General features: G+C 36.1%; 1 protein-coding gene across 1 annotated transcript in view; it reads left to right on the top strand.

The window, feature by feature from the left end:
• necab3 (N-terminal EF-hand calcium binding protein 3) overlaps nt 1–15,068 on the top strand; it is a 55,666-nt gene extending 40,598 nt beyond the window's left edge. Inside the window, exons 8-13 of the mRNA XM_072452593.1 lie at nt 1,373–1,452; nt 4,023–4,076; nt 7,115–7,227; nt 8,461–8,538; nt 11,336–11,427; nt 14,542–15,068. Coding sequence (XP_072308694.1) covers nt 1,373–1,452; nt 4,023–4,076; nt 7,115–7,227; nt 8,461–8,538; nt 11,336–11,427; nt 14,542–14,576 — 452 coding nt within the window. The 3' untranslated portion in view covers nt 14,577–15,068. The remainder of the gene's footprint in view (nt 1–1,372; nt 1,453–4,022; nt 4,077–7,114; nt 7,228–8,460; nt 8,539–11,335; nt 11,428–14,541) is intronic.
• The last annotated feature ends 1,815 nt before the right edge of the window (nt 15,069–16,883 follow it).

The following is a 16,883-nucleotide window of genomic DNA, read 5'->3' as shown; positions in this document are numbered from 1 at the left end:
GCCACATGATTTCAAAGTCGTGATCAAAGCCGGATTGTTGTTTTTTTCGTATTGAGGTGTCAAACCGATATAGATGAGATTTAGACGAGGCAGGCTTTTGTTACTTTAGTTACAAGACGGAAGGAAGACGCGGGAATGAATTCTAAAGCGCTTCAGTCTTTAGACAGTAAAGGCTATAATGTTATTACAGGTCAAGGTAAAACTAAAAGCAGTTATGGTCGGCTGTTGCCATGGCGGGCTTCAGTGGGCGGGACACATTAGTAGATAGCATTTAGCCTTGATGTTTATGAGCGGCGGAATAATGGAACTGTAATCAGGAGGATTAAATGACTTTTTACTTTCGTACAGCCCTGGTTAGAGTCTAGTGCAGGTGTATCAGATGGTCCTGATTTGAACCCAGATCCACATTAATAGTTTTTTTTTTACATAATTTAAGATTCTATGTGTTTGAATGCCCCTTCTCTGACCTGCTCCGCCCTATGCCCCGCCCACTCGTGCCCTCGAGTCAGCAGAAATGAAAAACATTTCTGTTTCTGTTGCTTCCCCACGGCTTTGGAATCAGTGGCTTTTGAAGATCTGTCTTCAAAACGTATCTTTTTGTCCTCGACTTTTAACACTGTGTGAGTTTGCCACTGTTTTATGATGAAGTGTGCGGCACTTTGGCATCTTAAAGTCTAAAAGTGCTTTATAAGTAAAGTTGGTATGGTAAATAAATAAAGTAGAGTGTACTTTAAATTAGTCCCTTTTGTTGCGTACAAAATGAGCTCTACATATAAATTTGCCTTTACTTTAATTCCTTTTCCTAACATTTTAACAGTATTTTGTGTTCAGTTTCTATGCCCAATTTAAAATCAAATGTGTGTTTTTTGGACAACACTTTGCTAATCATTTGATAACTTGACCCTCTGACCAGCCTCTTGACCCTCTGGAATCTCAGGCATTTTTCAATTTTAAACTTATTTCTAGTAATTCCACCTATGTATCACTTTTTTCAATGCGTGTCCACTAGAAGTCTATATTGTTTCTTTCAATGCTAAAATGCTAAAATAAGTCTAAAACTGACCTCTTGACTGTTTTATCCACCCTCCACTCTGCTTGACATTCTATTACTTGATTAATAATGTTGTTCATGTTTATCGTCATTTATTTATAACTTCCGGTTTGTCATCTCTCTATAGACATAATCATATTTTACGTCACTATTACATGTTCATGCCGTAAATGTATATAAAGCCTAGTGGCCATTACATTGTATAATATGTGATGTATATTATTTGACTCTTTCTTTGTCACGTTTAATTCTGTTTGATGCTGGAGAAGAGACGGTGTCTGACTCAAGTGTGTTGTTGTTGTTGTTGTTGTTCTGCTGCAGGTGTGAGTCTGGACCACAAGGAGAACTGGTGCTCCCAAATCAACAAGCTCCAGCAGCTCCTGGACAAGCTCGAGTGTCAGGTGCGTCGTTTGTCCACACCTACAGCTATAATATTAGATCATGTGTGTTTATGGGGTTTAATCTTTCTTAAATGCACGTTCAGGACAGGACAGGATCGATGTGGTAATATAGATCTAAATAGAGTTTTCTGACACAATACAAAACCATATTTAATACATCTCAAATGATTGATGTTGGAAGAAGGGGAGTTATTTTATGCCATGGTTTTGTTTGTGCCTTTTTTATGGTTAATTGCCATTATTATTATTATTATCGTTGTTGTTGTTGTCGTTTGTGCATTTCAAAAATTGTAACAGGGATATTAGTAAGCAGTTGGTATTGTTACTATGCTCCCTAGTATAAGATTAGTTAGTTAGTTAGTGGTTGATTCATACTTTAGGGCAGGAGTGTCCAAACTTTTTTCACCGAGGTTCGCATTTTGAAACTTATACAGAGCAGAGGGCCACAAACAACACGAAAATGTAGAATTTTGGCATTTGACATTGACGTTATGATGCCTCCACACCTTTAATAAGATTCGGAACATTAAATGCTTGAATCGCTCCAATTTTACAGTAAAAAGTTAGCAGCATACCAATTTAGCAGGAAGCCGGAGGGCCAACAAAAATTGGTCTGAGGGCCGCATTTGGCCCCCGGGCCTTAGTTTGGACATGCCTGCTCTAGGGTATAATCTATTTTGTTGGATAGTTTTAGGTTCTAGATTTCATTTTCAGCCCATACATGCAGTTATGGCTCAATAAAGTCAAATTGAAATCCAAATTGCCACTATAAATGATGTTTGACTAGAGCTAATTTTTCATTTGCACTTTAAAAGAATTGTACGTGGGACACTATCTGGGTGTTAATGGAAGACTCTCACAGATTACCACCTCGGACAGACCACACCATCTGTGCGGTGTCACCAGATCGCCTCTGGTGGTGGCTCGTGTGGGCCTTTCTGAAATATCTTTATTTTTTAATACAGTCCTTCAACAGTGGTGGTGCAAAGGAGAGTGTGACTTTAGAAATCTGACACCTTCATTTTAAGGATAATCATGTTATTAAGGTCCAATAGTCTATGACAGTGAGAGTTTTTCCTATGTTTCGACGTTTTTTCATACATTTCCTTTGACTTTAAGGTTTGTGGGACAGGTTAAACAGTAAAGAAAGCGAGTTTAAGTAGTTTTAACAGCTTTTCCAGATATCTTACGGTGATTGAAATGAATTAGTAATATTCTAAAATAACAGTACAGTTGTATGGAGTACCATTTCCAGCTCTGCCCTAACATCATGCGTTGTGTACATAGCTTCTCCTTTATTGCAGTGAGGTTTGTACAAGCAGGATTCAGCCCCCGGGGTGTCATGGCGATGGAGTCACTTTAACATCTTATGACAAACAACCGTGTGTGCTTACATTTCTCCGACTGCAAAACCTCATCCCGCTCGTACAAGCCCGTCTCCGAGCTCGTTTCATGCCTGCCTGCCCCATCTGCTTCTGCCCCGTCACATCCAGACCTCCTCCATTGTCAGTCTCCTCACCCAAAGCATTTTTCTCTTTACTTTCCTCGGTTTTGCTTTGCCCAGCGAGACTCAAAAACGCAATATCATAGGCTTTTCATAGCCTGCAGGATGCTGGGCGTGTACTTTAATATATCTGCTCTCGCTCCACAACTGTCTACTGCAGTTTATATCTCTCTTCAAAAATTGTTGAGGTCATGTTAGTAAAATCATGCCGTACATTCTTTACTTATTTTTCTGCACATATTTACTGACTCTAAAATGTTAAATAATGGGTAGATTGAAAACCACGAATGACTTTCAATCTGGCCTTCCCAGGATTGGCGTAAGCGCTCCATCTACTGGCAGCAGAGGGAATTAAAATGGAGAAACAAACAAAGCTAGCTTGCCTCAACATGCTAATGCAGGCACGCAGTTGTAATGAATGTGATTTGATGGCAGAAATTATGTTTGGTTATGATTTATGGACTATGACGTCACAAATATGGGAAATTTGAAACCAAGTGTTTTTGTGAGGCTCGGAGGAGCCAAACTCGTGAACAAGATTAATGAGTTGTGAAAATGTGTTTAGAGGTTGGTTTGGTACTCAAGAAAGATTTTGCATCCACTCTGCTGGGAGAATTAACAAAGTGTTAGATTAGGCTAAACAAATTAGACAAATAGATTTTCACTTAATACTAATTGCTTTAAACAACATAACAGTAGATATTAAACTTTGGAAGGGTAAATATGGTTGAAACGGAGTGTGATTCTGAAAAACATAAAAAGAGATTGGAAGTTCTGAACTGGTTGGACCAAAATTAACTCTGTACATGGGTGAATAACAGTCATGAATGAAGCTAAATGTTACTGGTATGTTTTTGATGAGGGAACAGAGTTATAACTTGGTGAAAAGTGCAGAAAAGTCAGTTTTTTTTCAAATATATTAGTGCAAAATGTTGATCTGACTTGTCAACTAACAATTATTGGATTTTGACATCTAATCTAACTCGAGATTGTGAGCAATAGACTATCCTTAAGAAAGAATTTATCTTTAAATTGTATTGCATTTTACTTGTGATTATTCTTGAAGGGTCCCAAGCTGGAGCCGCTGAACAAGGACACACTGGCCAGCACGTACAAGTCGGTGAGTGAATAATGATAAGAACACATCAGCAGAAATGTTCACTTGTGGATAGTATTTGAACAGAAATAGGACATTCAAGGTGTGACATGTGAGATCCAGGGCCAGGCTCTGCCAAAAATCGACCCTGGAAATGTCACTGAATCAGATGTCACTGTAACTGGATTGCACATATCCTTATTAGTGCAGTCTATGTCACATTTCTAGACTGACTTAAAATGATTTGTTTATTTTCTCCAGACTGACATGTTGAACGATGGTTCAGGACCTCTGACATAACGTAGTGTATTATAATAAGGGATTACTAAAGTGTCTGCCTCTTGTTGCGCTCATAATGACGCTGACACAATTCTAAATCCACTTGTCTGGACCGTGGCCTCTGTTTGAATTTAACATTCATATTTGTGTGTTCTATGTAAGGGTCATTGATTATGGAAAAAATTATAATCATGATTATTTGAATCATTATTGAAATCACAATCATTCAAATGATTATTTGCTTAAAAGGTGCCATAACATGCTTTTTTTCACGTTTCGTAGTCTATCCTAAGTGTATGATTGATAATAATAAGGGTTGTGCAACACCCTTAACATAATAGTTAAGAAATATCACCCAGACCTTGGACCCCCTCACCAACCCGGAAATGCAGACGGCTTGGTTTGATATTCGCCCCCACCCTTGCGAAGAGCCCAACCCAATGTCCATCGCGCTCTTATTTCCTGGTTTTGGTGTACGCGTGCTTGCCCTTATGACGCGGTCTTGCCCCACCGCCCGTCAGTTTGGAGATTCGAGGAAAGGAGATAGTCTGTAATATAGCTAAACACTGCGGGAATCAATCAAAAAAACACTCTGGGTACATATATGAAGCACAAATAGCAATGTAAGAAAGTTAAAAGCTCTGAAAAGTCGATTTTGCATGTTATGGGACCTTTAAAGAGAGGGTGGGGCATCAACACGCCAAAAAACTAAGAGAACAGATCAAATGAACTCTCTACGAGTAGAAAGGGACTTTTCCCTAAGAATCAATGTTAATTGATTCAATTACAAAAGTAAAAAATATGCATTGCGCAAAAACACGTCCAAACACAATTTTAGTAATTGATTAGAGAGAAATTGAACTTAATCGCCTTCTGTCTCCTAATATGAAAGTCAGTCAGTGCTTTGACCCAATCACATTTATTTTTTCTGGGATTAAAAAAAACTTAACTTAAATGTATAAAACAGAACAAAAGCAGATAAAAAGCAGAAAAGCATACAAATAAACAGAACACAAATAAAGGCATCTAATGACATTTAGCTTGAAGTATACTCCAAAGGGATCCATGTACTGTGTCCATGGCAGGAGTTTTGAGGCCCAAATAAATAGTCCTAAAATCAAGTAGGATGCCAATATGGACGACAGTCTGCAGTGCTTTGTTAAGCTCCGTCCAATATTTAAGGACATTTGGACAGTCCTAAAACACTTGATAATGATTGGTCATGACAACCACAATTTCTCCAGCAGCAACTCGTATTTGTGCAGGTACTTTCACCTGCCATTATAAAATACGATGGTATATATTTTTTTCCTGCAGAAAAAACAATGGTATATTTTTCCTGCAGAATATATACTCGGTTGAGCAGTATATATGTTCACATTTTCTGGTTCTTGCCATACATCAGGCTCGGCCATTTTACCTTCATTGTTCCCCATGACTTGTTTTTGCTGCAGTTATAAAACTAATGATGCAGCAGTCTGTTTGCGGACATACATTTTTAACATTGGATTTGTTTCTCTTTCCGTATAATTAGAACGACATAACATTTGCTCAACAGACTGCGAGTAGATTTCTGTTGCAATGGAGATAATTATTTCCAAGTTGCGTTTTCATTTCCAGTATGAAGGTTTGATTGTAATATTTGCCTGTATTGTGTGTACTAATGACCAAACCAATTATCAACAGAAATCTGATTTGTTTGCTCAATGAAAAATGTACACAAACCTCCATCCATCCTAATTATGTAGAGACAAATGAGGCCTCCTGCTGCTAGTGTTCTCCCTCTCCACCTTTGTTTGAATGTTGTGAATGTGGAGACAGCCAATTTACTGTGCTCCTCCTCAAGTGGAGCCAGAGACCAGAAAACACGTTCTTTACTTTTTGTGAAGCTTAACTATTTGCTCAGCTTTGTTACTGATGTTTATTTTTGTGTGTGGCATAATTCACGTGTAATTTAGCATTTTAAAAGAGCACTGTACATTTTTAATATGTCAAAACATGCACAAATAGTAAATATATGTATAGAATATATACCGTATCTTTTTTGAATACTCTCAAACATTAAATGATTTTGATCCTTTCGTAGTAAATGTGGGTGATCATAGTATTTTTAATGCATTCAGTCATGTATCAATTATTTATTTATTGAAGTTATTTTCCCAGAGTGGTATTTCCTTGGTATATTTTATTTATTTATTTTAATTGTTCTACTTATATACAAAGATTTGAATAAATGTTTAGAAGATGGTAGCAACAACAAAAAATCTTCATCCGTACATTTTCTGACCATGTTTTGCTATTTTTTCTACTTTAATGGATTCAAATTGTGACACCGTTTTGTTTTTTCATCTTGTTTTTATATTTCAATGTGTGAACTACTGTGTCACAAGTCATTTCCCTTTCGATCAATAAAGTTTGTCCAAGTCTATGTCTAAAGGTTTGAAATCCAATACAAAAACATGAGATTTTACCATTTCTATTTCCAGTTTCCCATAATTACCTACAATAAAAGCAAGCCTGATTATGATTATAAGTATCCTGGCAACACAGCCTTCTCATTTCAGCATGCTATTTTCTCCGTGGTTGGTCTATTACAGTTGAATTATACACACAAAAAACGAATGATGCACTAAACTCAAATTTTGACAGATGAGAAAAGAAAAACGCAGCAGACATCGCCGCTCGTTCATCACATTGAGCTGCCGAGTTACAGTCTCTCCAACCAACATAATAGTTTGATCAATTGATAATGATTCATTAAATGTTGTTTCCTGTGCCCACAGAACATCCTGCTGGTCCAGAGGCAGATGTCCGTGATCGAGGGCGACGCAGACAAGTTCCAGATGGTTTCGAAGAGTTACCTCGCCGCCACCGCTGCCCACGACGACAGCCTGCAGTGAGTGTGTCTTGCTCATCAGTCCTGCGTAACGAGGGGGAAACATATCATCATACATGTCGGTTTCCGTGGCAACTGCGATATGATTGAGAAACGCCCACTTTGGTGCACAGCCAGAACAAACGAACGACTCAGGAGGACTTTTTTAACCAGTCTCAGGTTCTGTCGGCGCCCTGACTCTGTTCTAGCAGTTTTATGTATCTGCAAACTGTGAGTAGTAGTTTTAACTATTGGTCTTGTGCCAGATTATACTGTAGACAACTTTGTACAGTCAAAAGTGCTCATTAAAATGCAGATTATACACACTATATTGACTGGTCTGAGGTCTGAGGTGCAACCAATCACCAATTTACAACGCCATCCTCAGGCCTGAACCAAAACAAAGTAGTAGAGATTTGGGGATGACATCACAGCATTCTGAATTTGAACAGTGAGTGGCAAAAAGGCATCGATGGTGAGTGATGACATTTCAGTCAGTTTATAATACATTTTGATGCCCATTTATAAGCCATTGGGTTGTACACTTTACCAATTAAAATACAGACTAAAATTATGATTTGGATGAGTGGTGGAATGTCTTTGCTTTTAAAACTTTTGTCCAGTTCACAGAAGTCTGTTTTCTTTTGCTATATTGACCAAATAACGACCAGCTTTTTGTAACAATATATGTCGGTGCTGAAAAGTGCATTTATTTATCAGAATTCCAGACCAGAACGACCGGCAGAAGAAATAAAGTTCAATCAAAAATAAAAAGCTGAAATTAAATATTCCGAATCACTGTAAGAATAAAATACTGTAAGAATAATATACTATACTACTATCTACTACTACTTGTATCTACTATACATTCGCCTTCATTTATTCTTAGTATGAATTTCAAACCAAATAATAATAAAATAATAATAAGGTTTTTTTCCCTACAAAAAACACAAAATTAATGAAAGTTTGCCATTGTATTGTTTAGTTTCTTGCCTGCTTTGCTATAGTATTCTACATTCAATAACAAAAAGTCATCAATCATTGCTTCATGCTCTTCAGTTCAGTAATGTGAACTACATGTTTGCCCCAATATGACTTTTTAAATTATTATATACTGTGCTTAAATCACCAATCCTCATATTAACTACATTCCCTCTCCACTTTGAACACTCAGTTAACTTTGATGTTTGATGCTCCTATAGCTAATATTGAATTTCTTCATTTGCCTTTGCTCCTGTCGATTCCCGGTGTCAGTGTGTCCGTTCAGAAGCTCCCAGGAAAGTCGTGTTACATAATGTATGAGTTCTGGCAGGATCGTCTCTCCTGGATGAGGTCAGTACAGCGTGTGTCGTGGTAAATATATCTGTGTGTGTGTGTGTGTGTGTGTGCGTGTGCGTGTGCGTGTGCGTGTGTGTGTGTCCGTGCGTGCGTGCGTGCGTGCGTGTGTGTGTGTGCGTGTGTGCTGCCATCTGCTCGTCTTCACTGGTGGGGAACGGTTTCATCACAGAGAACAAAGAGCCAAACGGTCTCCTGCTATGATATGGTGAAAAGAAACAATAAAAAACGCATGATATTTAGACATTAGGGCCTGTTATTTATTATTATTTGTATTAGTTTAGTCCCAGGCAAGGTGTAAATTGGCTGCAATATGCAAAACATACATTTAGATTATATACAGTACAATTAGGATTAGTATGAAAATATAAAAGATTATGAGTCCATATATATACAGATTACTGGGTGAAATCTGCAAGAGCACAACAATACAATAATAATAATAATAATAATAATAACATGGGACAAGTGTGACACTAGACGGAGACTCTTTAGGCAGCAGCACAAGAACAGCAGAGGATTTTTTTGTTTTACTCTGGTCACAGGTTTGTTTCTCAAGTAACATTTTACAAGCACCTGCAGTCGGAGTGCAGCGGTCATAAGCCTCACCCTCTGTCTGTGCTGCTGTTTGTAAGATATGAGCCAGTGTCAGTGATGATCTTTTAGTCTCAAGTCTCCTCAAATGTTTGTCTCACACTTCAAGTGCTGTGGCTGCTAAATCTATTTGCAGTTACTACAACTGTTAGCGATTATGTTTATGCTAAGTTCAGGCTATAAAAACATGTTTAAAGATTAAAATGTTCAACACAGACAAAGTTATATTCAAAGATTATTAAATTCCACCTTCTTTTTTTAATCTAAAATTATTCTGGAAACTGTCCAGGTCAACATCACAATTTCATTCTTATCACCATGTGTGTTTGTTTGTTTGTTTGTTTGTTTCTTTATTTATCTATCCATTTATCTCACTTATATGGACATAACAATTACATTGGAGGAACCAGATGCATTGTTTCAAGTGTTATATAAATAAACTCTGCCCTGACTTCAGCTACAGTTTCAGACGTTTGTTAAAGATGTTCAGGTCAGTCTGCAGTTTAAGGTCAGTGAGAATAGAGTTCCACAGACTGGGTCCATGGAGAGAAAAACTGGACTGTCCAAAAGATGTTCTGACAGAGGCTTTGGTGTTTGGTCTGAGAGAGCTCTGACGCCTGACAGACAGAAACCAGTGGTGACACATCAATGTTTTAAAATGTGCTAAAAATGTTCAAATGTGAAAAGATTCTGTTTTTGGATGATATCAGAACGATGCCACCTCGTGTGTTTTCTGTTAAATACCTTAATTGCTGCTTGTACTATGAGGGTGAGGTCTCTGTTCCTGAATTATGTTAAATCCACCTGTTTCTGAAAATAGGAATGAGCGATATATCTGTTCCAGAATTGGTATCTGACAATATCGGGGGGAAATGCCGATATTTTATAGCAATTTTTCCATCATTCATTTGGCCTCAGAGCATAAAATGTGTCTTTTTCAACAGACTAATGGAAATAGAAGAGCGATTAGGCTAAAAAATATTGCTCTGTTTAGACAATCATACAATAAATGATTATATATCCTATATAAATGCATTTTGTTATTATTTTTACAAAAGGGAAAAGTGAATTTGTGATCTTTACCTGCTCATCATGAGTGTTGACCAATAGTATGAACATGTAGTTTAAATCAGAGGGTACAGTATGTATACATACTGCATTACTACTGCATTAGTGATGGATTTAAAATATTGCGTAATTGTAATATGAAAATTGTATCTTGAACTTGCACAATGGTGTAAAATGCATTGCTTTGTGGCTATGGCATGTGAAAATGAAAGCAGTAAAGTTTAGACTATGAACCTGTGACTGTTTTCAGTTAAAATATTTTAAAATGTTATAATGAATAATTGTACAAAAGATTCATCAGGGATTTTTTTGTGAATTAGTGACATTTCTAAAATAAAAACTGGCGACATTGAGGAGTGGCGTTATGTCAGGCTGGTAATAACATCCAGCGCTGGGAATTCTGAACAAAAGAAAAATAATATAATCATTTAATTAGTTAAATTAAATCAGACAGGCCTAGCTGGGATTTCCCGCACAGAAAATTGGCCCAGAATGACAAGCTCATGTTTTCTCTTTGTGCTCGGATTTGACTTTGACAATCCGAATTTAAAAACTGTTATATGCATTTTTATAATTTACAATTCACCTTTTACTATTGTTAACATGTGCAGAAATAACAAAATAATAATATGTTTTTAGGTATGAGATTATTTTCTGAAATGTGACAAATTAGTGAAAGCTGGAAATGTGTACGTAAGCGTTAAATATGTACGTAATGTGTAAGCGTGCCTGATGACATGGCATTTTGAGATAAATGTTAAATATAATAACTGAGAGATCATTTAATTTCTAAAAAAAGATATTAAAATACTTGATAACGGTTAATACTTGTTCATAAAACCGGCAAATATAACATGCTTTGTGTCACTGTCCCACTTATTACCTCCAGAAATGTGACCATAAGAACCAACATGTGAGAAGGAATATCAATATCTGCGTGTAATATGTCTGATATTGTCTTCCGCTGGTGTAAAAAGTAATCAAAAATGTATTATATTCAAGACGCTGGTGTTTAATTTTAAACCAAAAACTGACAAAGAAGCAGTATTTTCAAAAACAGTCCCATTTTACCCACACTCCCCCTACAAACCCATATCAGAGTACATAAATTCACTGTTGCCTCTCTCTTCAGCCACCTCCAGTCCAACAGCAGTAAAGACTTCCAGCGCTGTGTCATCGATATGCTGGAGGACGCAGAGGTCGTGTCCACCATGTTGCTCCCAGGTTAGTTTGTGCTTTATTCTCCCATTAGAACGAAGACAATCCCCATCTACTGTGTACGGGACGGGCGGGTTTTCTCAAGTTTCTGAATATATGTTCAGGAAGGTCATTCCAATCCACTTTATTTCTATAGCACATTTTACAAACCAAACAAACAGACAAACAAACAGACAAACAAACAAACAAACAAACAAACAGACAAACAAACAACGTGCTGCACATGACAAAAATACATGGAATATTAAAGGAAAGGCAGTACAAGTTGACCTGTAGCACATAAAGTATCTTTTTAAGGATTTTTCAAAATTCCTCATATATTTATTTAAGTTTCATTATTTAATTTAATAATGTAATCAACAAATTATTGGCACATTTTTCATACATAAGTCATAAAATTATTTAATGTCTTCATATTTAGGACTTTGTTGATGTTTTCTGCCGTTTGTGTATTTTTGTTCTCTCTGTGTATCATGTTTATTGCTTTGTTCCTGTTGGAAAATATAAAAAATATATATTAGGAATTTTTATTTATTTATTGAATGTATTTATTCATACATACATTTATTTACTTATTTATTTTGGCACAATAAAACCTCCAAAAGTAACACTTGACCATTGGCTTAAATACATACTAAGTGCATATTGTTAATAGAGGAGGATGAAGTTTAGTCTCAGTTTATAGCTATATTTGTTATGTCACTATTATGTCACTATTTTTCTATTCTACATCCTCCATTTTAGATTCTATTTTAGTTGCAATATTTGTATGCAATATACACCCACATGCAAAAAAACAACATGAAAACCCAATGTAAAAGAAAAAGGCTGAGCAAAGTATTGTTATTCAAACTGCAATGGCATTTTACAGCACTAGAGCAAACGTCATCAGTATTTCGAAAACTACTTTGCATCATGTCGAATATATAGCACACTTGCTTTATACTAAATGTTTATATCGTCATTATATCTCCACAAAGGACCTGACCAGTACACGGGGCACAAAGGTGAGCCTGTAACAAGCCCAGTTGGCGCATCATCATCCTCTGACGCACTTATTACTCCCCTGTCAGCGCGTCATTTATACCTCCAGGATCTATAGTGAATCACAGCTGTCACACTCCAGTCTCTCTCCTCTCTTACGTCCTCACGTTGATTTGATTTAACACAAGCTATTAACTATAAGTGGGTAAGTAGCACGAGTGTGTAACGAGGAGCCTTAAATGTGCTTGTTAAAGATGGTGCTGTCACTGTGTGGGATGACTGGGCCGTTGCCGGGTTACGGTACATGCCCATTTTCTTACACATTGCTGTATATATATTATACCGGTATATAATATTATTTATTTATTTTGAATCAGGAGTGAGGATCGTGCTACAAAATATACTTTTTGGAACAAATCACACAGATTGCATCAAAATGTTCCTGGCAGAGAACTAAACGCTGTCTCTAATGAGGCCACGTATTTCAAATTGTTTTATTATTCTCTTAAATGCTGCATGTTCCTTCTTAAAAGTGCTCTAACTTTTCTGCTGAGGGGTCCGCCACCTGCTCAATAAAGATGTTATTGCTATTATTCTTGAATTTTTTCCCCTGTCATTTTTCACATAAAGATAGATGGTTGGACCGTATTGTGTTTTGTGGTGTTATTATTGTGTCCTCTCGCTCACAGTCTGTCCTCAGATTGGGTCATTAAGGGGAAGCCGGGCCGGAGATGGGGCTCCAGGCTCTGATTGGGGGCATGAGCAGGAGGGATGGCCCCCTGTGGCTGGACAGGACAAGGCCTGCTCAATCGATAATACTGAATTAAATGACACATGGTGGAACATTTCCCTCACAATCTGTAGAAATGGGTTTGTTTAGAAAGACTTTTAGACCTGTGTGCGTCTGAGGCTTTTGTTTACTGCTGTGGATTGAATAGTTGATGAATTAACACAGAACACAATGATTATAATTTATTGATGTGTTTATTTTGTATGTTGATTGCGATAAAAAGTACAAGTCAGTGTTTGTCCAGTTCCAAGCCTCTATAAACTGGACTGGAAGACATACAATATTTATTTATTATGCAAGTTAGGAGCCAAAATGTTTTTGGGTTTTTCCCCCCCATTATTTTTAGTTGAAGTTCATTTATATAAGCACATTAGGGTGCATTTGGTCTCAAACTTGTCTCTAACCAGGACATACTAGTCAAAATGTGAATGCAACATAAAACAACTGTATTTATTTATCTTATTGTATTGTCTTAATTGATTGATTTTAAAATGGTCTCCATAAAAACACATTAAGCTAACTGAAGAGTTTCAATGGAACATCAAATACAATACACAACAAATAGCACCATACAAAGCAAACCAAAGCAAAAGACCATTACATAAAATAAATCCCTGTCAAGTGAGGCTGAAGAGGTGACATAATGTTGATCAAGCACAGTTTTCAATAAAAAAAAAAATCTTCTTATAATTAAAAACAAACAAGAATATGTTTCAGTATTAATTTCCCATACATCAACAATATAGAATAATATTACTAATATTGTTTTGTTTTTTGTTTGAGAAATTGATTTTGTATTTATCATTGTGGTATCAAAACCACTGTTCTTTAGTGTCAAAATTGATTTTTGAAATGTTTGTTTGGTGACAGCACGAGTAACAATTAATTGAGAACCTTGTTAAAACATTGAGCTCTTTAGTAACACTTTATAATGGATAATAATGTTCATTCAGGCTTAGTAACTACATTATTTCCCTAATTACCCCTTATTTAAGTTGTTATTAAGTCGCATCATTTTTCACATCAACAATTCTTTATTCACTACTTTTTAAGTACCTGTTCATCATTAATTAAGTCTTTGTTCATGCTTTATTAAGGCTAATTAAGGCTAACTTTTTTTTTCTTCTTTTTTTTTAACACTACAGTATATTAAAATTCCACTCAACGTGAAAGTATTCCAAGTATTCCGAACATAAACCATCTCTCAAAATACATCTCAAAATTTCCGCGCAGCAGGTATCCAGTATTCTGTAACTAAACATATAAATACACGTTCATCGTTGTTCCCAAAATACAGGCGTTATTGTGCGACGTCGCAGTGTCTGACTCGGCTCTTGTTTCCTCAGCTTCCTGGTGGATCATGACTAACAACAACGACTGACCTGGTGACGTTCCTCCGCACTCACGCCACAGGATGAACCCAAAACAGACGTCCCAGCAGCCACAAGAGACCACAGCGCCCCCTAGCACCATCTCTCTGAACTCCACCCGCTCCCACCGCTAATAAGGAGATCGTTACGTGCACCCTGCCTGTCCATAGACTTGAAATCGACCAGCTCTCTCTGCGCTGCAAAACTACCTTTTCCCTTCTTCATCGACATCGTGCTTTTGCTCATTTATTTTCTGTTGCACTGTTTGTCTAATACAGACCCTTTCAAACGCTATTAGAGCGCTAGAGATTCAACACAGAGGCGACTGGAGGCTGAATGAAGTAGACCATAACATATTTTCAATGATCAACTGGCATCAGATCTAAATGCTAATGATTTTACCTCTTTATTACAAAAAAAATAAGCGACAATTTTGAATTTCCAAGATTTCGGGAATTCAGGGTTTTACCTTCAACAATCTCTATTGAACAAACAATGTGAAATACTATTGTAAATGTTTTATTTGTGGTTCATATCTTTTTTTATTTTCTGCAGTTAATCACAGCTTCTCCATTGAAATTCCATTATGATCTTTTGCCTCCATTCCGGAATTTAGAATGTTTTTGCTTGACACTCTTTTAAAGGGTCTGTAACGTCAGTATTGAAATACAACCAAACGCAGCACGATGGCTGTACAGATTATAGTGAAATATTTAAGACAAATAGTGCTTTTTTTGTGCTTTTAATGAGTTGTTTTACAATAAAGGGAAGCGGATACGAACTTGCATGCTGAAGATCTAAGAGCTGTCATCCTTATATCTGATTTAATGTATAATATTGTTCTATGTTGCTACCCTGTTCTGTGCACTGAATGATGTAATTATTTAGCCTGAGTTGAGGTCAAATATATTTAATAAACGTTGATTAGTTATTAACATGCTAAGGAAATATACAATGAAGCTCAACAGTTACAGCTCAGCACCACTTTCCAGGAGTCAATTTCACATTCATTTTTCTCATTAACTCAATGATACAATGATAATGATAATGATAATACTACTAATAATAATAATTATAATGATAATGATACAAGTTTGAAAGCTTTCTGGGCCAAATCAGCTCTACAAACAATTTAAAGTCTGTTTCTCTAATGTTATTAAGCCAAGATGCTATTTCTGTCCGTTTGCTCTCAAAAACAATTCTCTCACATAAAGACATAAAGATCACACATTAAAGCAGCACCTGCACCACAGCCTTTACTCTGTGATTAAGATTCTGATGATATTTAATTGTAAGCCTGATTTATTCTAGTTTTACTCCAAAAAACGATGCAAAATTTGAATTGTTCGCCAATTTTCAATAAGGTCTAGTTTATTCAAATATTAAATAAAATACTTAAAATCCTGTCTTTACATTGTTTTGTATCTAATATGCACACAAACAATGAAGCAAGACATTTAAACATTTAACACATAAGATGTCTTATTTTTATATGAAACATGATGAAAAGCTTGTAATATTTTTTCTTCTTACATTTACAGTATATAAGTTAAAATAGATATGCCTACATTTAAGATTGATTCCTGCTGTGTCTCACCTTCAAACATTTATCTGAATTATGATTTTTTTTATTCAAAACAACTCTAGTTTCCACACAGTTTGTTAACCTTCGTCGAAAAATGAATGTGAAATGCACTTCCATCACGGCGAGCTTTGACTTTTGAGCTCCTACTCGATCATGTGTATATATTGTAACACAAATCCACATTTCTTTCTGCTTCGGTTCAGTAATCGTCATCACAGCTTGTATTCAATTTGAAAATGACTGTAATAAAATGAATAAAAAAGACAGTTCTTAGTTACTGTTACAATTAGTGAAAGAGGTATAATTAGCCATATTAATCCAACAGGGGTTACGCTTTTCTTTGTGATTTTCTAAAAAAAAAATCAATCAAGAACCAATTCATTGTTTAAATTACAAATTCCTTGAAAACAAAAAAGTGAAAAACAAAATGCTGTTCATTCACACAGAGACAATATTTTTTGTAACCTCAGATTTGATTCCAAAACTTATATTTTACATTCAAAAACATAAGGGCAGTAACTTATGATAACAAAAGTGTACCGTACGTATATTCAAACAATTTTCTTGATTAATAAGGATTTAATGATGGATTCCTCTTCGCCTCACCAAAATAAATCTATATTTTGCTATTGTAAATCTGTGCGTCTGCTATAGTTTAACCTCTTCATCTAGAATCGATCTGCTCATCAGTTTGACTCTCACGAGCAGTTTTAAATGGAAAAGACACAACCCC

The sequence above is a fragment of the Eucyclogobius newberryi genome, unplaced genomic scaffold (genome assembly GCF_026437365.1).
Source record: "Eucyclogobius newberryi isolate DKJ021-1_F unplaced genomic scaffold, fEucNew1.0.hap1 SCAF_19, whole genome shotgun sequence".
Taxonomy (NCBI): Eukaryota; Metazoa; Chordata; class Actinopteri; order Gobiiformes; family Gobiidae; genus Eucyclogobius; species Eucyclogobius newberryi.
This window is presented reverse-complemented; position numbering and strand designations above follow the sequence as displayed.